Source organism: Lolium rigidum, chromosome 5 (genome assembly GCF_022539505.1).
Source record: "Lolium rigidum isolate FL_2022 chromosome 5, APGP_CSIRO_Lrig_0.1, whole genome shotgun sequence".
Taxonomy (NCBI): domain Eukaryota; kingdom Viridiplantae; phylum Streptophyta; class Magnoliopsida; order Poales; family Poaceae; genus Lolium; species Lolium rigidum.
The window spans coordinates 14,985,416-15,008,649 of NC_061512.1; the positions used below are offsets into that span (position 1 = coordinate 14,985,416).

At 45.3% G+C, this 23,234-nt stretch overlaps 1 protein-coding gene across 3 annotated transcripts; it reads right to left on the minus strand.

Annotated features, from left to right (window-relative positions):
• Nucleotides 1–8,185: 8,185 nt before the first annotated feature.
• Nucleotides 8,186–15,267, minus strand: LOC124654268 (putative disease resistance protein RGA1). 3 transcript variants are annotated; one of them, XM_047193284.1, is made up of 8 exons: nucleotides 15,228–15,267; nucleotides 14,983–15,116; nucleotides 10,398–14,834; nucleotides 10,079–10,207; nucleotides 9,579–9,663; nucleotides 9,412–9,499; nucleotides 9,188–9,338; nucleotides 8,186–8,820 (listed from the first exon to the last, which is right to left on the minus strand). In XM_047193284.1, the coding sequence occupies exon 3, from the start codon at nucleotides 14,802–14,804 to the stop codon at nucleotides 10,404–10,406; it is 4,401 nt and encodes a 1,466-aa protein (XP_047049240.1). In that variant the 5' UTR covers nucleotides 14,805–14,834; nucleotides 14,983–15,116; nucleotides 15,228–15,267; the 3' UTR covers nucleotides 8,186–8,820; nucleotides 9,188–9,338; nucleotides 9,412–9,499; nucleotides 9,579–9,663; nucleotides 10,079–10,207; nucleotides 10,398–10,403. The 3 variants fall into 3 exon arrangements, with proteins under 3 accessions (XP_047049240.1, XP_047049239.1, XP_047049238.1); XM_047193283.1 differs by having other exon boundaries at nucleotides 9,296–9,338; nucleotides 9,412–9,663; XM_047193282.1 differs by having other exon boundaries at nucleotides 9,412–9,663.
• Between the last annotated feature and the right edge of the window lie 7,967 nt (nucleotides 15,268–23,234).

Consider the following 23,234-nt stretch of genomic DNA (forward strand, 5'->3'; position numbering starts at 1 on the left):
GCGAATGGAAGAAGACGACGGAGCAGCGCTGTGGATGTCTGGACGTTCCTGGGCTATACTTTTCCTTTGCGGGAATGGGCCATGTATTTTCAGAAGATTTTGTACTGGCCCGTCCGGGATACCTATTTGTTAAACTGACAACGGTGGTGCACACTGTCAAGATATTATCTGTTACTATGAAGACACTTAGTCTAGATTCAGTTAGGAAAATGATCCTATGCCCCCGGGGGATCACGTCTCTCCATCCCCCGGGTCGCTATGGCGACACGTGCCCCCTCACATGGCCACAGAAATTGCTGGTCCCACCACGCGCTGCTCTCCCTATCTCCTTTCTCCACTCGTTTTCCATCCTCATCCGCATCGTGTTCCTCGCCGGTGGCCTCTCCTGGCCGGCCGCCGCCGCCGCTTATCCTGGCCTCGCGCCGGTAGCAACCTCGTCGCCGGCCGCCTTCCTCGCTGCTCCCGCGCCTCGTCGGCGCCCTAGCCGAGCTCGTTTCCCCTGCCGCGCCCGCCGCCTCCCCCAACCTCCTCCTCCCCGTAGCCGCCGCGCCCTCGCCGGCCGTCCCCCATGGAGCGCCGTCGGCCGCCTCCTACGCGGGTGGTGCCGCAAGCCCCCGACGGCTCCACCCAATCATCGACGCCATGGAGCCGCTTGGAATACGGCGTCCCGCCCGCAACGAGACGACTCGAGATTTCGCCGGTCCAGCCGGCGGTCGTCCTCCTCAACCTTCTCAACCGCCGATGAGCTCAAGCCGCCGCCCCGCCCCAGCCACCCTGTGGGCGCCGCCGCACGTAGCCATGAGGTGCGGAGAGCTCCACCTCTCCTCGTCGTTGAGATGGTGGGGGACATATGGTGCTCGCCCTGCGTGCTGCAGGCCGGAGATGGAGGCCAACCCAAACCCGCGTGTCCAGATCAGTGCTAGATGGAGGCACAATCAGTGCTAGAATACAAAGAATATTTTTGGCAAATTTGTGGGAGTTTGCTACCTTAGGTCTTCGATGTTGCTACCAGCGAAGGCAGGCTTTGCTACCTACCTTAGGCCTCCGACATTTCTACTGGCGGAAGCCGGGTTTGCTACCAACGGAGATCGTTTTTGCTACATTAGGTGCCAGGTGTTGCTGTCTTGGGTGGAAAGTTTTGCTGAATTAGTATTTTTTTTGCTACAATTTTTCTGTGGTTTTGCTACAATTGTACAATATGTTTGATACGGGTCTCCGGTGACTTTCTCGTCGATGTCTTCGACGATATCTGTTTTTGCTACAATAGCATAATTGTTTTGCTACAAGCTCTCCGGCGAGGTCTCCGGCGAGTCTCCGGCGAGCTCAGCCTTTTTATTTGATTTCGTGGCTGAACCTTTTTTGCTATAACGTAGCAAAAGCGGGTTATTTTTTTGCTGCCGGAAGGTGTTTTTTTTGCTGCATCCAAGAAAGCAGATCTGACCGTCCAAGATGGCCGATCCGACGGCTGGGGACCCGGGGGCTGGGAAATCTGATCCCCCGGGGGACGCCCAGCACTATCCATTCAGTTATTGGGTTGATGATATGCTTTCCGTCCTTGGAGAAGGTGTACATTGAGGTGACGATTTCATGGTTAATTCATAGTCTACAACTGCTCATTCGATCTACTTATTACTAGCCTGAACTGGTTGGTTTTCCATTCTTTTTCAGCAATACACAAGAAATGAGAATAATGAGTGGCGTCGGAAACACTGGAATCTCATAACATGTCTTGAAATCCGCCTGAAGGAAATAGTGCTTGATCCGTATCTTGGCACTAAATCTGACATTAACTTCGCCTCGTTATTTGTAATGAAAGCTAGAGTGCTAGAGTTAATGACCTTTATGCTTGAACCCAGGGATTGCAATGACAAGTTCTTGACGGAACAACGTAGGAAGCTTCAGTTAGAGAAGAGGGCTTCACGAGGCGCCCAGTTTCACTTTACAACTGATAGATCTGTCCATCGTGTTAGCGATATACATCATGTCCGTGATTTAGATTTAATTGATCCATTTGTATGTTGTTGATGCTGAAACCGGCGTTGGTCCATTTTCGAATTATTCTTCCCTATTGACCTAACTCAGTTGGTATTCTGTTCAAACTTGATTAGTCTTTGTCAGGAACACCAAAACAATAGCGCTTGATCCGTACCTAGGCACTAAGTCTGACATTAACGGCCCCATTCTTTGTACTGAAAGCTACAATGCTAGAGTTAATGCCCTTTCAGCTTGAACCAAGGTATTACAATGACAAATTCTTGGCAAAACTATGTACTCCCTCCATTCTCATTTAGTCTACATTCTAGAAATTTTAAGACTAATTAGTAAGTCATTTGATACTATTACTTTGATATGTGAATATCCAATCCAAGCTACATTAAAATTAATGGCATCCAACAGAGAAAGTAGGATTGCTTCTGTCTTTTGTGTTGGGTTGATTACAAAGCTATAATGTAGAGTAATATGGAACAAAATTTTAATCTAAGATGTAGACTAAAAGACAACGGAGGGAGTACGAAGCTTCTGCTAGAGAAGAGGGCTTCAAAAGACGCTTAGTTTCATTTTACAACTGTTCTATGTGTCCATATTGTTAGTGATATGTGGTATGCCCGTGATTTGGGTTTAATCGATCCATTTGTATGTTGATTTTGAAACTGGCATCAGTTGTTTTTGGAATTTTCTTCCTTATTTACCTAACTCAGTTGGTATTATATCCAAACTTGATTATTTTATTTGTTTTCAGTTTTTTAAAATTTATTATCTGGATCCATGATATTTAAACAAGCTATTTGTGTTATCAATCTTATGATATACCACCATGTGGCAACCTAGAATGTATAATGCGTAGAGCAACCTCGTTCTATTTTTTTTTGACTAATTAACAATGGTAGGTGAAACAATAAAAAAAAGTTTCTTGAGGTGCTCATCTTGATTTCCGGTGTAACATCACTGGGGCTAATGTTTTTTTTTTTATTATGGTTCAAGTTTGTCGTGCCTTAAACCAAACTGACAAGTTATTTCAAATTGCAACAAGTGGTGGATGGAAATAATCCAGTAGCAGATGCATGTTAGACTCCAAATTCGGATCTGAAATGGTTCCACCAACTTTGACATTGACTGCCTTGTCAGGTTGAGCATCGTAACTGGATATTCTTACATATGTCGTCATTTATGTCAATGAGCATACCCGTTATTGTAAAATAATTTCCGGTGCAAGTGTTCAATCCATTTAAATCCAACAGTATCTTCTATTTTCTAGTTCATTTTGTAGTTGAGATTTTAGGACGATGTTTAACTACAGGATCTGCTTTAGCCATAAATTTCCCAGGTTGTAAAGAGATCCGGGTGGCAAGATGTTTCGAGAATGGGTCAGAAATCTATGGGAATTTGGAGAGAAGGCGGTGCCTTTTTCCTGGTTCAGATTTTGGTCGAATGTACATGAACTGTACAGACTGTGGATGGATCAGTTCCCTTTAGTGTAGATGTTCATAGAAATCAATGAATTCTGGGTGCAAATGGCCTGCTGAAGAATCAAGCCTGCTGGCTGCCTGCGCCCCTGAGGCCTGAGGTTTTGTGTTCGTGTTGCCTGCTGGCTGCTCCTCCTGCCGAGCAATGCCGGAAATTGCCGTGGACTACAGCTATCTGACTGACCGAGAATTTAAATTGTACAGGTTTCTGTGCTTTTTCTTTTTTGTCGGAACATATGTATTTGACATGGCATACTATTTTGCAGTGATTCTCCATTCTTTTAGCTTAACTAGGAAATATGCCCGCGCTTCGCGGCGGATTAACTTATACTGAATATTATTTTACAGGAAAACAACTACCGTTTCAGAACATGTCAGAGTATGTTTTTGTTAATTTTTAGGTGTCTAACATTGTCCATAAATCCCAGTCACCTAAATTACATTTTTGAGAATATGATTTTGCCAATTGTCGCCGGCTAAATTGTTTTTTGTTAGTTTTCACATTTTATTATTTTATAAAATCACTAACAATTTCAGTATGTACATCCCACTCGCGCTATAATTTTCTGCCAGAAATAACACAAACATTTGATACAACACGAGATGACGATTCATACCAAAAATCTAGAAAAGCAAGCAGTAGCAAGAAAGCAAGAAAGCAGTAAGTTCTGCACCAACATACGTAAATAAATATTAAACCAACATTTTAGCGTTAAAAATGGTCCCCTTTTAGCGCTACATGTATCGCTACCCGCACAATATTTTGGACGGAAAGCTTTAGCACTAAGCCTCAAAATCAAGGGAAATAGCAAATTTAACTCTTTATCTCTCAACTTGAAGAACCATTTTATTCATTTTTCTTAACTACCAAATCGATATAACACATCAGTCCACACGGACAAGATAATAATAATGCAATAAAAGTCCTCAAAATAAATTCATTGATAATTTAAATACGTTTTAATTTTTTTCTTGTAGTAGTAGTCTCAAAGTTTAATTTATATTATATTGTATTTGACATAATCAATTAATTAAATAATACTATTTTAGACTTGTTAAAAAAGTAATGTACTTCAATTTAAATCTACCCCTATCTCTTGTTGTCGCTCTGTATATCCCACTTGCGTTATAATTTTGATGTCAGAAATCTCTCTCTATCAAACACAAATATTTGATATCGCACGAGATGATGATTCACACCAAAAATTTAGAACAGCAAGCAATAGCAATAAAGCTGCAGATAGCAATGCTGTACCTGCTAGCAATTAGCAGCAACTACATCATGAAACCACCAACCGCCATATACCTCTGCTACTATCCAGCGCCACGCTATTAGTCGAAGAACAAATGTGCAAGTAGCATGCATTCTTCTTTCTTCTTCGTTCTTCTACTATCTGCAGCTAATGATGAAACCAGCACACTCCGCCGTCCCGGCCACAGCAACCATCCCCTACTTTGCCTCGTCCAGCACCGCCACTTCTACTCATTCCCCCACCACCATGGCCCCTCCCCGCCGTCGCTGCTGAGATGCGTCACCGGACAGAATAACTCGTCTGGCTCGCGGCGAGACTGAAACGCAACTACAGCTCGCCCTGACCATGCCGCGGCAAGTTCACGGTCCATGTCCCACGCCGTCGACTGGCCCTTCTCGTCTGGCATCCTCGTGGCAGCGGTAGTGCTCGTCCTGTTAGTAATACGGCATGCAACATTGATGACTTCGGGCAGCGGCTGAGCACCTCGTCGCCGGGCGTGCAAGCAGCCGGTCAGGTCATCGGGTCTCCAGCCAGCGCCACGGTCCACGCCGCCGCAGGTCATCAGGTCTGCTGGAGATTCAGTCCACAAAGAAGTGATTCAGTCCACAAATTGAAATCTCCACTCATCAACTCTAGTCTGCACGAGACAGCCTTGCGGGACATAGATGTCTGAAACCGTCCGGTCCATTGGCGTGCGGTAAAGCGGTCTAGGGGATAAGCCGCGTAGAGACGGTGCACTGCAGAGCCTTTTGGCCACGAAACTGGACGATAGCACTCGGACGGTCGGTTGAGCATCAGAGCATCCAGAGAACGCGGCCCGCAGGTTCCGTGCGGTGGTGTGCCAATTGATATGCAGAGATAATGGCCTGCCGGTTCTAGGTAGTGCTCTCTAATCAGCAAAAACTTGTCGATGAAATTGCTCCTGATAGGTCGACCGTACACGGCTACCTAACTGAAACTTACACTTTGCTACTGGCCGTTCAATAAATTTTGTTGTTTTGCGTAAACAGAGCGTTCCCTGTTTCATTCGGAGATGAGTATGTTATGGAGGTCGTAAGAAGAGGAGGATGGGAATACAGGTGCACACACTGATCAACCACACAAATGTAGCACTTTTTTAAAGAGAAGGCCTAAGCCCTGCGTTAAATTAATAACGCCCGATGGGACGGAAACCAGTACATCGACGCTTACAACGACCTGCTGGGGTTACCAGCTCAACATTACAGCATAGGAGGACAACAGGAGATACAAAGAGGGGAACAAGCAGCGCTAACTAGGAACTAGGTAGATATCTTGAGCCCAGCGAAGAAGCGAAGAATCCTGCTGAGAGGGCGCGGCGCCGACACTGTCCAGACTAACAGACCTCCCGAACAGAAACAGAGCACGCCCATGACCGAAGGAGCTTGGTTGACTTCATGATTCGAGATTCTGAAGGAGGAGGGCTTGAATGCGACGCCTCCAAGGAGGAAGACGGCGCCAAGGGCGTCGACGTCGCCTGCACTGGCCAAGGCCTTGCCGAGCCTTCGCCCTAGCCCAAACACCACCCCAAAGACGCAACCTCCCAGACGGCACCCTCCTTGCCGTCACGCTCGGAAACTGCAGCCTCCCAGACGGCACCCTCCGTGGGCTCCACTTTCCCCTGCTTAAGCAGCCCGGGTTCGAAGAAGTCGGGATCTCCGAGTGCTCGCTGCAGAGCCTCATTGACGGGCGCCATAGAGTCATCGCTGATCCACCAATGCTTCGGCTTCCGTCACGTCCGCATCATCTCCCTCGCCATTCGGAGCATTGCGGGCTGTTGATAGCTATGATGTTCGGAGAAGCAACGAAACCTGGACACCTCAGTTACAGGAACTCATCATTGACAATGCCCCTTGTCTTGAAAGGTTAATCATCCTTGATTTGGAAATTCGTCTCCATTTATGCGTAGCTACGGCTTGGAGACCATAGGCTTCCTTTCTGATGTGTGTTACGAGTGCAACGATCACCTTCGCAGACTTGTGTTTGGATCCACGGCCATTCATGTAAAATATCGATCCTTCAGGCTTCTTGATTGCATTTAATTTCTTTGTGTAGAAAAAAATGCATAGCACCCAGAACTTATACATGGTCTAATGTCGTCTTTCATGCTTCACAAAGGGATTGCACATCGATAGTCTGGCAATGGTGGTGCACACCGTCAAGATTCTAGCTCTCTGAATGAAAACTCTCTGTCTGGATATAGTTATTGAGTTGCTGACCTTCTTTCCATCCTTGGAGAAGCTGTACATTAAGGAGATGACTCCATCACAATGTGAACTATACTCACTTTGTCTAGCTATATGTTCTCAAGTGATTGATTTAACTATTGATGTATGCTCATTTCAGCCGCGTCATCCAAACAATTTGTGGCGTTGTAAACACCAGAATCTGATCAAATGCCTCGACATCCGTCTGAAGACAGTAGTTTTGAAATCTTATGGTGGCACCAAGTCCCAAGTTAACTTTGTTACATTCTTTGTGTTCAAAGTGAGATGCTAGAGTTGATGATGCTTGAGGTGGCAACCGTCCATTGCGATGAAGAATTTTTGGCAAAACAACAAGCGAAGCTTCAGCTGCAGAACAGAGCTTCAAGAGCTGCTCAGCTTCATTTTACAACTGATAGATGTATCCGCACTTCCTGGGACGTCAAGATTGTCCATGGTTTGGATGTAGTTGATCCGTTCAAAGCACCATGCTGAAAACTTGGTTGGTCTATTGATGAGTTGCGCTCGTCTATCAGCTTATCCCATCTTGTGTTTTTGTCAACATTGGCCCGTTATGGTGTGTTTGTAGTTTAGATATACTATGTGAAGATTCTTGCTTACCAGCTTATCACGTTTTCTGTTTTTGTCCAACTTTGACTAGTTATTATGCTATTTGCATTTTCTCAAGTTTGTATCATCGCAGAACCGTTTGTACATTGAAGGGGATATCTCTATACTGTTTGTTTCTTATACTACGTGTTATATCTTGATTTCTGAAGCTCACAAGAATCTCTGCAGTCTCACTGTAAAATGAGGATTAATAAACACTAGTACTAGTCAGAGAAAATAATTTCTGGAGTTTCCCTTCTTGATTCCCACTGGAACAACACTGGGACTGATTGACTGTTAGTTTTATAGTTCAAGTTTGTTTTCGAAGTTCCTTTTTCTAATGAGAAGGAGCAGATGGAGTCAGACAAAGTTTGGGTGCGCAAATGTTTGTTGTTAATGGTGGTTTGGCACTACTTCGGAAGAGAGGTTGTTTTATCCTGGAACCTTGTGATACTTAGACCAGCTACCTGTACCGTTTGTTTCATATGGAGCGGAGACCGGAGAGCATTGCATAATCTCATGGAAAGTTTGAGGACCAATCATCAGCGGTAGCTACAGTCCACTGGAGCTTCAGTAAGATGACTGCAGAGATTGCCTTCAGTGCCATTCTTCAGTAAATGATATTGGTGGCCACTAATGGTCTGGCAACTGGTGCTTTTTGTCACTCTCTAATCATCAAGCAAAATCCTATTGTTTGCTCCATGCATTTTAACAGGATATGGGTACTTATATCTGTCTAGCTTATGGATGATTTATAATTTGTTTAACAACAGTCGTTACATAGATTCTGGCATATATTCCTAGTTGTTGAGGAACCATGTTGATCTCACAGAAGAAAATGGGAAGTCATCAGATTAACAGTTGCATAGATATCAGACTGACGTTTGTACTTCCAGGCTCATCACTAACACGCGTGTGCAGTTGGAAGAAAATGACACGGTTCAGTCCTCAGCACCATCACCCGGCGCTTGACGCTCCTGAAACACCCATTTGTTAGCACCTGCATTAGCGACGAACGCTTGATCGATTGACCGTCACACAGGGCCGTTGCATGGTACACGAGTTGGGGTTGCAGAGGAGACCCAGCGACGGAGCTGGAGCCGACGCAAAGGAGGAGGTACTCCAGCCAGACAGCCATTGTCACCGTTGAGGCCGATGCTAGCTCTTGTTGATGGAGCCGGGCAGTGTTAGTTACAAGCGTCCGACCACTGAAGCACCCGGTCCTGACACTATGGTGTTGGCAAGAACCACCCAACAGCCGCCCATGCATATCTGAATGAGATAAAAAAAATGTCTGACTTAACAAAAGGCTCCAACAGTGAAACTTGCTAAAGAAAACTTCCACTCGTAATTTTTGCTCCTAAAACAGGAAATAAATATTTGCAGATCACTCATTATACTCTTAACAGTGGCATCTCCTGGGCGGGTGGAATTTCAACTTTAACCGGGTGAGAGCCATAGCTTGATTACGCGTGAAGGTTTTCTTTATCAGTAGCACATCATTGTGTTCAACTGAATTAAACACAACTCATTAACACATATGACGCTCCGTTTTCGATTCCGGTTCATAAAAGTAACAGTATCAGTCCACTACGAAATGGAAACGTGAAGAAAACTGCAAAAATGAAAAGGCTGGTACCTAAGTTTTGCGCTGTCCGCTGGGTTCTTTGGATGGTTTCAATTGGCAATATGGAAACTGAGACGACAGTATCGATTAATTTACAGAATCGATTTGGTCTAAAATAACCTTGATCTTCCGAGGAGATGTTGCACGTAATTCAATAGCCAAACTGGAAATAAATTAATTAATCAGAATTTGTCCAGGGAAAATAAAGAAATTGAAATAAGAAATACAACACTCACTTTACACCAAGCAGCATGCGAGCATAAAGGTATGCATACAACACCTCAGCTGAAGCGCATTAGTGCAATTGGGACGAATTTGCATCTACTATCAAATGGTAGAAACTTGGTAAGAAATCTTCCATCAATAGAGAAATATTTGGGAGAGTTTGATTCATGAGGAATACTTCATATATGAAAGCAAAAAGTGGCCTCCAGCAAAATAGACTTGACAACATATATACCACCAGAGAACAACGTCAGTGCATGTTCCTGCACCAAGGACACAATAGGATGTGATGAAAACACAAAAAACAATGTGTTCAGCAATGAACAGATACTGGTAATTAACAGTCAATAGTTACATAGGCACCGTTGGGAAGCACACATATATCAATAGCAGGTTACACAAGCAACCTTCTAATTTAAATGTAGATTTGAGACCAATACTTGGGACCAATCCTTACGAGATCATTGATAGAACATACTAACGTGAAAAAAACAAAATGAGCAACATTGTATCTGTTAATAGTGGCTCTCGCCCTTGCTCGAACTCCAGTGCTCACGGTCTAGAACTGCTCAAATATATGAACAGTACAGATCCAGATAACAGAGAAAAATACGCGTGGATTAAATTTTTAAATAGTGTATGAAACCATCGGAGTTGGATGATTATGCAAATACTAACCAAAATTATGTACACGATGGAAGATACAAACTGTGGTCTTCATGGTTGCACTGCAAACTCAAACTGCACTTGGATGCAGGGATGATTTGTAGCATGAGTCGAGCGAAATATACAAACCGAAGAAAAACCCTGCACAGTAGATTAAATAAGTGGCTTATTCAAGTGAAACAGATGCGATGAAACTCAAAAAGGCCTACGGGGTTCATGAGCCACCCGACCTACCATTACCATGTTTTTTCTAAAAAAAATCATGCCATTACCGCACAAAAAGGTGCATTGGTCGTGTACAGAATAAGATTAGATATCATGAGATTGTTACCTTGGATTAGTCTTCGATTATAGGAATGGTTCCTTTTAGCTTGCGGCACTGCCACATTAGCTCCTCGCTGTTGCCAGACTGGATATCTAACTTTCGCAGTGAACTTGGGAGGCTGTCCTCGGGCAGCGATTTCAGGGCAGGACAGTACGAAATCCGCAAACGTTGCAGAGAACTTGGGAGTCCGTCCTTGGGCAATGATTTCAGGGCAGGACATTCCTCAATCAGTAAATCTTGTAGAGAACTTGGGAGGCCGTCCTTGGGGAGCGATTTCAGGGCAGGACACTTCCAAATCTGTAAATATTGTAGAGAACATGGAAGGCTGTCTTTGGGCAGCGACCGGAAGGCCTGACAGAATTCAATCCGTAATGTCTTGAGGCTGGAAATTCTGTGTAGCCCCGCTGGGAGGGACTGCAGCTTGAGGAAGTATCGAAACGTGAGCTCCTGGAGGGAGGAGAGGAGCTGAAGAGCATCCTCTTGCTCCTTACTGAAGCGCTCCACCTCATCATTTTTATCTGCATTCAAGTATAATTTGGTGAGGGAGGAGGTTAGGAGGCTGCAGATGGGCGCAGCAAGGAAACCTTTGTGGTCATATGTGGTTATCTCCTCAATTTTGCAGGAACGGGGAAAATTTTGGGGCTCAGAACTGGCAAAGAATTTGGGGGTTTTCCCGATGTGTAAAACTGCGAGACGGCACTGTGCAAGAGCCCACATACCCTCGCCTCTTAAATCCCCACAGTTATATATGTGCAAATCCGTGAGAGATGTGAGATCTGAGAGGGGCTCCAGCATCACAATGCCCTCGATGTGCTTCAGATATAGGATTTGTAGAGAGGTGGGGACAGGAAAACGAGAGAACGAATAAGAGGAGAGGAACTTGGGGCAACCAATTATAAACAACTTGCGGAGGGAGCGGAGGCCTTGGAGCCCTCCTCCTCCTTGTCCGCCGTCGTTGAGCGAACTGGAGAGTAGGGTCAACTGTGGGCAATTGTGGATACGCAATTCCTGCAGCTGGGGAGGCAAGAGCACAAGTGCTTCTCCTCCTGCTGCTACTGTTGCTATCTCCTCCTCCCCTCTTGTCTCTTGCTGCTGCGGTCCAGTTCGTCCAAAGCCCATGTTATGAGCTGTTTTCTGCTGCTCCACCACACCAACCATTTTTATCTTCTCACAACACAATATTTGTAACTTGCTCAGATATGGGAGATAGGAGAGCAGCTTTGACAGTTCCTTCTCACTAGCACTACAGTCCCAAATCTCCAGGGTATCAATTCGTAACTGGTATATGGCAGGACTCTCAACATCCGTCGGTGACAAGAAATTATTGGAATCAGCTATTTTGAGACGCTTCATAGGCGTTAGCTTTTGGAGGTGATCCAGTGGCAGAGGAGGGCAATTTCGCATTTCCAGCTCTAATAGATCAGCTAGATTAGAGAATGCCAACATATTCCAGAACGTAATATCATGACCACCCTCCTTCCCAACAACTTTCAAACTCGATTGTGATATGCAATTCTTTGAGTAAATTAGCTCCTCAAAACCTGATCCTACCCGTGCAATCTTAACAGAGCACGGAGCAGAAGTCCAAGGAACAGGAGGCATTGCCAACAGCTTTGGGCAGTCCATAATCTTGAGCTTCTGTAATCTAGGGAAACAGGTCACGTATGCTTCTTGCACTGATTCACAACCTGAAAATGGAAGCTCGACCAGTTCAGAGCATTCTTTAACAATGAGCACTTCTAGGAGAGAGACCAAACGACAAGCGCTAATTCCGACCCATTTTTTCAATCTTGATACCTTAACCAATTTTAGCTCCTTCAAATTTTGAAAGATCTGGCTTGGGATACCACTGGGATGCTCTTCACCAGGCTCGCTAACAAACATCAACTCTCCTAGAGGTGGAAAATTGTTCCAAGCTACATCAACCAGACAAAGAGATTCCAATGCTTTAACTGAGAGGTTCGAACCTAACCATGAAGGGCAGGTAGCACCTCCATGTCCTCCAATGTGCAGCTCTAGAAGATTGCAATGTGGCTGAAGACTTTCAAGAGCACGATCTTCCTTTGCAGGATCCTTATTAGGTCGATCAATACCCCATTCTAACATTAGCTTCTGTATGTGGGTTTTGTGTATCAGTTTTGCTTCATTCACTTCTTCCTGACGTTCAGCATTCTCAATGCTATGAATTCTTAGTGACACACCAAACTCCGCCAAACGACTGATCTGTCTCATTTCAAAACCTATATTTTCCTTTTTTACCATAAAGCTTCTCAAGTCCTGTAATAACTCCAGTTTTCCCACATCAGAAGTTCTACGTTCAAAGCCACGCCCATGAACAAGATAATGGTTCAACTTTGCAAGTTTGCTCACATCTCTTGGAAAATCAACAGGGACATTGTGTTCTTGAACATCTAGAACCTTCAGGTGATAAAACCTTGACATGTTGCTGGTTAGAGTTACATTTGCGAAAGGTATTATCCTTAGGTACCGAAGATGAACAAGTCTTGGAAAGCTGCAAAACACATCCTCCACAATGTATCTATAAAGTGGCTCAGATAACAGAATAACACGAAGGGATTTTGCTTCAGCAAACAAATCACCAAAAGTCTTGGCAAAGCATCCATGCTGTTTTCCAAATAACATCACAGTTTGTAGGTTTTGAATTTTCAACTTCTCTTCCAATGTACTCAAGTCCCTCTTAAATTCTTCAAAGGCCATTCTATCATTGACATCTCTCTCATCTATAATGATAGACAAGTGACGTACAGATGGGGAAGATTGTACATATCGCACATTAGAACTAGATATGCTAAGACACTCTGACGATGAAACCTTCACTGCCAACTCATGCAGTAGGTCATGCATAATATAACGAGCACTGCCATCTACTTTTACATTCTTCTTAAAGAATCCACGATTAACCAAGTCATTTAAATAGCACAGTCCAACATCTTCAAGTCTTTTCCTCTGATCAGAAGAGTCTAAAATGTCCAGCCCTGTCCATAAGTGAACCAACTCGTTGCTACCAAACTCGTAGTCTTCAGGAAACAAAGCACCATAGAAAAAACACTGCTGTAGGTGGAAAGGAAGATAATCATAGCTAAGCTTTAGAGCTGGCATAATGTCATGCTCGCTGGTTTGTAACTCCCATTCTTTGCTTTCTAGAACTCTTGTCCAATTATCCAATGTAAGCTGATTTCTTAGTAGTCTACCTACAGTTTTTGCTGCTAGAGGGAAACCCTTCAGTTTGCCCACTATTTGTTTCCCAACATCAAGTAATCCAGGATGGTCTTTCCATGGCTGTTGGTGACCAAATACGTATGCTTCAAATAAGTGCATAAAATCTTCAGTTCCTAAGCGGTTCAGTTCTACTGAATAATCAACTATTTTTCCAACTGTTGCTGCCTCTGGGATTCGAGTCGTGACAATAACCATATTACCTCTTGCCTCTCCTTTTCTGAAGGGGGCTAACAGTTTCTTCCACTCATCTTCCTCATATGTCCACACATCATCCAAGACCAGCAAGAATCTCTTATGTTTTAATCTTTCTTCGATAAGCTCTTCCTCAATGGTGTTTTCCTTTTCACCGGTTACTTTAGGGGTCTGTCTCAGAATCTCTTGTGCCAACCTGTTTGCATCGAAATTGAGAGATACACAGATCCAAATCATAACATCAAACAAGCTCTTCACTTCTTCATATATGTATTGTGTGAAAGTCGTCTTCCCAATACCCCCTGGGCCAACAATTCGAAGCACGGTAAGTCCATCGGCACAATATTTTCCATGGGTAATGCCATCCACAATGTTCTTTTTCTCAACATTCCTCCCAAATATCTCTGGCTCTATTATTGCTGGGGTTGTTTTGGGTCTCTTGCATCGGGCAGTAGGTTTGCGGAGCTCTAGATCAAGGATTTCCTTCACCTTAGCACATATGGGATCCAGCTTCTCTACAATGTCTGCCATCTGTTTAGACATCTCCACACGATCGAACTTAAGTTTTGGTGTGCGCAAGATGCCAGCTGAGGAGAAGTTGAGTTTACTGGAAATGGCTCGGGCAGTGTGCCGCGCATTGAGAGCGAGGCCACACATGCAGCCCCCTGAATGCTTATCGGCTGCATGGTAGGTGCTGTCGAGCTGATCCTGGATGCGGAAGTAGTCCAGTTCATCAAGCACATCTTCTGCCTTGTCCGCCAGCTGCCGCAGCATGTGCAGCAGCTCCTTGAGCGCAGGGTTGGCGATGACCCTGTCATGCGCGGTGTATAGTATCCCCTGCGCGCGCAGCAGTTCCGTCTTGAGGGCGCTGATGTTGGGGCCAAGACTGTCACTGGCTGCCCAGTTCTTGAGCAGGTCATCAGTAACGGGAGCCAGCGCCTTGCCCAGTGCCCACACTGCCGCGCTGATAGCCGTGGCCATCCTTGCCCTGCTGATGAATGTGTTGAGAAGCTGCAGGCATTAATAGGAATGTATTTGCAGTTAGTCTAGGTACAAAATAGCTATCCTGGTTCTCGCAAAGGAAATAAAAAAGAGAAAATAGTAGCTACACTATATTGTCGTTGCAGAAGAATGCTGGCGACCAAAGAGGTTCACGTACACAGGTGGTGTTGAGACTTGGATCTTGCAGAAGAATGATGGAGAGGTGGGATTTGGCAGATTCAAAGAGGGTGGTATCCAGTAGATCAGGCCCCCGTTCTACGAATTGTAAAACTCATTGGCATCTGGAGGATTCTGGAGGCACAGCAATCAATGAACCAAGATCAGTACACTTTACACTTGCTTTTTTTGATAAAGACTTTACACTTGCTGAAAGGGAAAGACATCTAGTCGATTTGTACGTACCTGCCGATCTTGCTCAAAGACGATTGGCGTTGGAAGCCGCCGCGCCGGTGCAGATGTGCCGGCGGGGGAGGACTTGGGCGAGATGAGAAGGCCGGTCAACGGAGAGAAGCCGGCTATGTCTTCCGAACCTGTGAGACGAGGATGAATTATTGCTCTCCCTGCAACAGCAAGAGGAGTTAATGCAACTTTGCAAGTGTGAACGTGTATACGCTTTGAATAATGGAGGACGCCAGCGGCAGTACAAGTCCATGATCATGTCACCAATTAACATTGATGTCTCTGCACCAAATTCAATATACCTACAGTAATTCTAAACAAAGTAGAATTATCTAATACTACTATAAGAGAATATATTGCATTGTCAACTGAAGTCGCGAGAGATTAACTCACCAAACAACCTTTAAATTGTGTTTATTTTTTTGCCAAATTTTGCCCATTTGGGGGTACTGGACATGTGTTCGCACAAGTCGGACATTTCCAATTTGTCCGTTTATATGTATTTTTTGTTTATTTTTATTTTACTAGTAAACATATTTGGTGCCATAATCGGAGACAAATATTAGATCAAACATAAATTCAACAGCAATCTAATTGGCATACACATACAAGCCAACAAAAAAAATGAGCAAGTGCCTTTGGTTTGCAAAATTAAACATTGCACAGTATTCAGATTGCATAACATATGTAATATTCGATTTGATGTATACATATGTTGACAAACAAGCAGCAACAAGTGGTCAAGTGCGTTTTCGCAGTACTCCAAACCTGGCATAGAGAACCGAGAGCATCTACCTAACAGAAGAGAAAATAAGCACAGGGAGAAGAACATCAAAAAAGTTCAGGTAAATTGCCGCGGCTCGAACTACCTTCTAAGACGTAAGCGGATGGCGGCATGGCGCGGTGGCGCCCCCAGCTCCTACTGCGGTAGCGGAGGCGGATCCCAGCGCGGCTCCAAGATTCGGCGGCGAGCGGCCCACGACCATCCCCCCGGCCACACGCGGCCACCGACGGCGGCACCCGGAACTGCGACCTCCCGCGCGGCTCCAAGCGGCGAGCTCATAATGGTGGCGGAGGTTGGTGGCGCCGGTAGCGCTGTCTGGGATTCCACGCGGCGCCGGCCAGCCGGAGGCGGCGGGAATCGAGAGGCACACGAGTCGGGGAGAGGGAACAGATAATTTGGGATAGTCGCTAGCAAGTGGGCCAGGCCAGACATTTTGATGCTTGTAATTTTTTCTTCATACATTATCAAATTTAGAAATGATTGACTGCTACAAATTCTGAAATTACCTAGTCCATTAAGTCAACTTCTTTAGCTTCTTAAGGCTGGCCATAGTGCAAAGTATCATATAGTGGTATCATCCATATGATACAAGTCTATGATACTACCCCTATAGTGGTTAGTATCATCTAGTAGTATCATAATCTCATGATATTTAATTATTTGTAGAATCTCAATGCAATTGTGTGTATAGGATGTATTTGACATTAAATTTTCTAGTTTCACGTGCTATGATACAGTATCATAGTATGATACCACTAGCATATCTCTCCTCATTAATTATAGCGCCACATCATATTTTTGCCAAGGTGGCATGCATGATACTTCTTATGATACTAGCACTATGGCTAGCCTAAGTCAATTAAGTCACACTACAGGAATGGGGATATATGCCGAGGGCCGGGAACCCTCGGCGTAGGCTGCTTTGGCCGTCGGCGTAGGCTACGCAGAGGGCCGCCCTCGGCATAGCTCCTCGGCGTATAACTCCCTCGGCAAAGCCACTGTCGCCGTCGGTGTAGCCCGGCCCTCGGCGTAGCACGCTACGCCGACGGCAAAACCCTCGGCACAGACTTTCAAAAAATTCAAAATTTTCTTTTCCAAAAAAATTCAAAAAAAAAAATCGATAAAAAAATATTTTTTTCTATATGCCGACGGCAAAACCCTCGGCATAGCCTTTTAATTTTTTTAAAATTTTAATTTCTTTTACGCATTTTTTTTCTTTTTTTTCTTTCTTTTTTAATTGTTTATCTTTCACCCAATACACTTTTAACTCTAACTCCATTTAATATTAGGTCAAATTACAATCATGGTTAAACTTCCCAGTCGGTCACCCATCCTCACAGTACTCCAGCCTCAGCACGCTTAACTTCTTGGTTCCATTCGGATGAGCTTCCATTATAGAATTGACACCTCTTGCTGATAATAATAGCATATCAACCCTATTAACCCTTGAACCGTGATGCACACATCTTTGTTTTTGAATCCCAAACAATTACTTAAGTAGACAACAATGAATATATAAGTAATAATAATATTGAATTCAAATAACAATAAAATGATTTTATTTTTTAGTATTTTTTCTATTTAATATGGATTAATTAATATCTTTAAATCGGAAAATCGAAATTCCACAAATAATATGTCTAAATCGATCAGAAAAATGAGAGAAATCTAAATATAACATCTATCTCATCATTTGAATCTAAAAATTAGAGGAATCCAAATATGACACCCAAATTGCCATGTGGCCAAAACGGCCCCCTCGGGAGATGCGAAATAGCCGTATCGGGCGGGTTGGTGCACCATTCGCCAACACGCTAAACAGAAAAAAATTAGCACATAAAGTGATGTGTTATAGACCTAAAAATATTTTATCCGGAATTTATTGAGCGACGGAAAGTGTACCCCTAGTTCAAATTCGGTCAGTTTCCAGCGGATTCGGCGGGACACCGCAGGAAGCCGCAGGGATTTCCAGATAGCTAGCGTGTACATATGGCATGTGATATATGGTGCGGAGTAGGTGTCCTACCACTACGCGGAGGTCTCGCGCAATACTAAAATGCGCCCCATGTAGCTGCTTCATAAAAAACCCGTTTTGGCACCCCGAAAATGAAAAAACCATCGCCCATGGGTCGGATTGGAAATCCGCTCCCGGGGCCTTGCTTCCCATCCCAGGGATCACGCACGTGCAAAATATGGCCTCGTTCCGACAAACTATGTGGTGTCACGGGCAGTTTCCTACTCATTTGCCCTAAAAGCCATAGAACTACGGACGTGATAGCCCTGTTTGTGAAGGGTTTTCCAAAATAATTGCCGTATCCTAATTCCGACTTTTGGAGTGGTTACTAGCACACATAAAATGATGCCATGCGGCTCCGCGAGATTTTCTGACTTCGTTTAAATTGCCATTTGCCCAAAACGGACCCCCACGGAGATGCGGTATGGCTGTACCGGGCGCGCTGGTGCACCCGTTTACCATCGAGCTAAACGGAAAAAAATTCGCATATAAAGTGATATGTCATAGACCTAAAAACATTTTTCCCGAAATTTATTGAGCGACGGAAAGTGTAGCCCTAGTTCAAACCCGGTCACTTTCCAGCGGATTCGGCGGGACACCGCAGGAAGCCGCATGGATTCCCAGATAGCTAGCGCTCACATATGGCACGTGATATGTGGTGGGAAGGCGGTGTCCTATCACACGCAGAGGTCTCGCGCAATACTAAAATGCGCCCCATGTAGCTGCTTCATAAAAAAAAACCCGTTTTGGCACCCCGAAAATGAAAAATCATCGCCCATGGGTCGGATTGGAAATCCGCCCCCGGGGCCTTGCTTCCCATCCCAGGGAACACGCACGTGCCAAATATGGCCTCGTTCCGACAAACTATGTGGTGTCACGGGCCGTTTCCTACTCATTTGCCCTAAAAGCCATATAACTCCGGACGTGATAGCCCTGTTTGTGAAGGGTTTTCTAAAATAATTGCCGTATCCTAATTCCGACTTTTGGAGTGGTTAGTAGGACACATAAAATGACGCCTTGCGGCTCTGCGGGATTTTCTGACTTCGTTTAAGTTGCCATTTGGCCAAAACGGGCCCCCACGAAGATGCAGTATGGTCATACCGGGCGCGCTGGTGCACACGTTTACCATCGCGCTAAATGGAAAAAAATTCGCATATAAAGTGATATGTCATAGACCTAAAAACATTTTTCCCGGAATTTATTGAGCGACGGAAAGTGTAGCCCTAGTTCAAATCCGGTCACTTTCCAGCGGATTCGGCGGGACACCGCAGGAAGCTGCATGGATTCCCAGATAGCTAGGGCGCACATATGGCATGTGATATGTGGTGCGAAGGCGGTGTCCTACCACTACATGGAGGTCTCGCGCAATACTAAAATGCGCCCCATGTAGTTACTTCACAAAAATAACCCGTTTTGGCACCCCGAAAATGAAAAAAACATCGCCCATGGGTCGGATTGGAAATCCTCTCCCGGGGCCTTGCTTCCCATCCCAGGGACCACACATGTGCCAAATATGGCCTCGTTCCGACAAACTATGCGGTGTCACGGGCCGTTTCCTACTCATTTGCCCTAAAAGCCATAGAACTCCGGACTTGATAGTCCTATACATGAAGGGTTTCCAAAATAATTGCCATATCCCAGTTCCATCTTTTGAAGTGGTTACTAGGACACATAAAATGATGCCATGCGGCTCCGCGAGATTTTCTGACTTTGTTTAAATTGCCATCTGGCTAAAACGGGAACCTGAGGACATATAAGAAAGTGATTGAATTGCTTCTATATTAAAATGGTACTGTACATGATTCAAATATGCACAATTTTGACATAAACGGATAGAGGATGTTTTTCTGAACATTTTGATACCTCATACGCATTTTTCTGACATCATATGAATTAGTTATGAATTTTACAAAATTAGACAAATTTGAAAAATGGCCTACGCCGAGGGTGGCCGTCGGCGTAGCCCTGTCTACGCCTAGGGCCAAAGATATGCCGAGGGCTGCCCTCGACGTAGACATCTCTACGCCGACGGCCGCGCTACGCCGAGGGTCAGATGGCTGGCTGGCCGTGCCGGGCCATACGCCGACGGCCCCGATAAAAAGCCCTCGGCGTACGTGGTGGCCGTCGGCGTAGCCGGCCATTCCTGTAGTGTCAGATCTAGAATTCCTTTGATTCAACGGTTTAAAGGAGGCAATTAAGTCGTATTACCTAGGGACCCTATTTCCCTCTTGTGATTCGCCAGCTTTGAATTTTTTAACTCTCCTGTAAGGAACATTGTCCAGATAGCTATCACATATGTTCAAGGCACCCATATTGGATAAACCACTCAACATTATCCGTCTTCGTCACACTGCTAATTGGATGCCACAAGTACAATATGTGATGCATTTCTCTTTAAGATCTTGGACAATAAATATTTATATGAGTTTTCTAAAGTGCCCTCTAGCTAGGCTCTAGCACACACTTGTTGATCAGATCAGTACCAAGCTCCTAGGTAGACTCCCAAATTTTTGGACACTGCAAGGATGTTTCTGAGGTATCTCATCCATATGTTGTGTATAATGTAATTGTGCATAATGCAAAAGAGATGACATAGCAGCTAGCTAGCCTTGTTGAGAGATGATTGAGGAAGAAAATGATGGGATAAGATTTGTCCATGAGAACAAGGAGGAAGATATAGTGCGGAACTGAAAGTGGTGGATGGAAGGCCGTTCAACCTTATTAGCACTAAAATTTACACGACATATAAGAGGTTTGAGAAGGCTAGTGTGAGTACGGTTTTAGATGCAGCCGACTAGCGTCGGTAGTAGGTAGCTATCCATTCATAGGGGAAAGGATGATTCAATGAAATAATAAGATTTTGTAGAATATTTCTCGTACTGAATCTAAAGAAGTTGCTATCCTAACTAACAAGAAAATCAAACATTAATAATCAAGAGCAAGAATACCATCTACCCGCATAATTTTCATTCTCAGATTGATGCAAATTTGTCGGAGAATGACTTTGTCTCATAGTAGATGCCTGCAAAAATGCTTACGATGTGCAAATCATTTGTCTTGCAATTTAAGACATGTCATTTGAAAAAGAAAAAAATTAGCCACCAAGGGAGGAGCATCGATGTTTTTAAATTAAGTAGGAGGTGCGCGCGGCACCGTGAGTTTAGGACCACTGCGGCCTTGCCACTGGTACAAGAATCCATCCGCGTCTTCTTGACATCTCCACATGTTTTTCCTCTTTGTATTCAGTTTCTAGTCGCAGCGAGACGCGTTGATATATCACATTTGAATCTAATTGCTTAAGCTATTGTCTAGTGAGAAAATTTTCTATTTCTGTTAATAAAAAACATCATGTAGTTCTTATATAAGTCCATTCATCAACTATACAATCAAGCTTATTTTCTGGACCTCGAAGCCAGCATATCTTTGCTATATTGAGGTCACAGTGGTCACTGGTGCCGTAGCAGTGGTAGAGTTTGACGAAAATCTTGGCCGGACGCAATACCAAAACAAAAGAGATGTAGAGACGTAAATTTCCAACGTGTTTATCTGAACATGTAACTTAGCTATTTATTGAGTTAGTGAAGAAACTAGTATACTTTAGGCCGGCCATGACACACTTTAGCCACAACATAGCTCCGACTATCCCTCAAAAAAAAAAACTCCCATAGCTTGTCAATGCTTTCTATTCTGTACTTCTTCACTGAATTTGTCTACCGTCTAGTACTCGCAATTCATTGAATTTGTCTTCAAAAAACGCCACAGATAATTAGAACAGTTCAAAAATACAGCAAGTGAGGTGGGACCAGCTCAGAGAGGAGGAGGAGGCGGAGACGGAGGAGCGTGGGCGAGGACGACGGAGGAGGCGCCGACCGCATCAGCGACCTCCCCGATGCCGTCCTCGGCGACATCATCTCACTCCTCCCCACCAAGGAAGGAGGCCGCACCAAAATCCTCTCGTCCCGGTGGCGCCACCTCTGGCGTTCCTCCCCTCTCAACCTCGACTGTCGTGACCTCGCCCATTGGCGCCCTGAGCACGCCGCAGGTGTCGTATCGCACATCCTTTCATCCCACCTCGGCCCTTGCCGCCGCTTTTGCGTCTTTGGCATCGGTGTTGAGATACATATCCTTGTATATCTGGATGTGTATCTTCTGTAGTTATGTATAGCGATACATATCTTTGTATTTATTATTGGGCCCGCCTCATTCCTTGTATAGTCGAGGACGTGGCCTATATATGTAACGCCATATGCACCCAATCAATACACTGTGAGTTGCATCCCTTTCTACATGGTATCAGACACCTACCGTTCCTAACCTAGCCGCCGCGCCCCCCCTCTCCCCCGCGCGCGCCGCCCCACCCTCCAACCCTAGCGCTGCCGTCCTTGTGCCGCCGCCGCGTGTGCTCCTTCTCACGCCGCGCCGCCGCCGCACCTCCCTCCCCAACCCTCGCGCCGTCGCCGTCCCCCGCATCGTCGTCGCCGCGCCTCCCTCTCCAACCCCCGCGCCGTCGTCGTCCCCCGCGCGCGCGTCATCATGTCGTTGGTCTCCAACGGCAACAACTCCTTCGCCTACAACCCATGGACGGGGGTCACCGCGACACCGCCCCTACGCCCGGCCTTCACCGCCACGCCGCCGCCCTACGCCCGGCCTACCACGTCACGCCACCACCCTACGCGCCGCAGCAGCCCGCATGGGACCCGGCGCTCTTCGCGGCACTCCGGCAGGCGCCCGCACCGGCTCTTACGCCGGTGGCGGCAGCCGGTTTATGGACACGGGCGCCTCGTCTCACATGGCCGCTCACCCGGGTAACCTTTCCCATTTCTTTCCCACTTCCACCGAGTCTCGCATCATTGTCGGTAACGGTGCCGGTCTTCCTATTTCTCACATTGGTTCTGCTAATTTTCCTTCTACTTCTAAACCACTGTCTCTCAATAATGTCCTTGTGTCTCCCCGGCTTATTCAGAATTTAGTCTCTGTTAAAACTCTTTCTCGTGACAACTCCGTGACTGTTGAATTTGACGCTTTTGGTTTTTCTGTTAAGGACGCCCGCACCCGGATGGTCCTCCATCGATGTGAGAGCCCCGGCGATTTGTATCCGGTGATGTCGCCTTCCACCCCCGGCACCGCACCTCGTGCTCTCTCCGCAGGCGTTGATCTTTGGCATGCTCGTCTTGGACATCCCAGTGCCAACACGCTTCACCAAATAATGAGG

What these genes read in the sequence shown, in the direction of transcription:
- LOC124654268 (XM_047193284.1), bottom strand. Translation starts at nt 14,804, where the DNA reads ATGGCCACGGCTATCAGCGCGGCAGTGTGGGCACTGGGCAAGGCGCTG.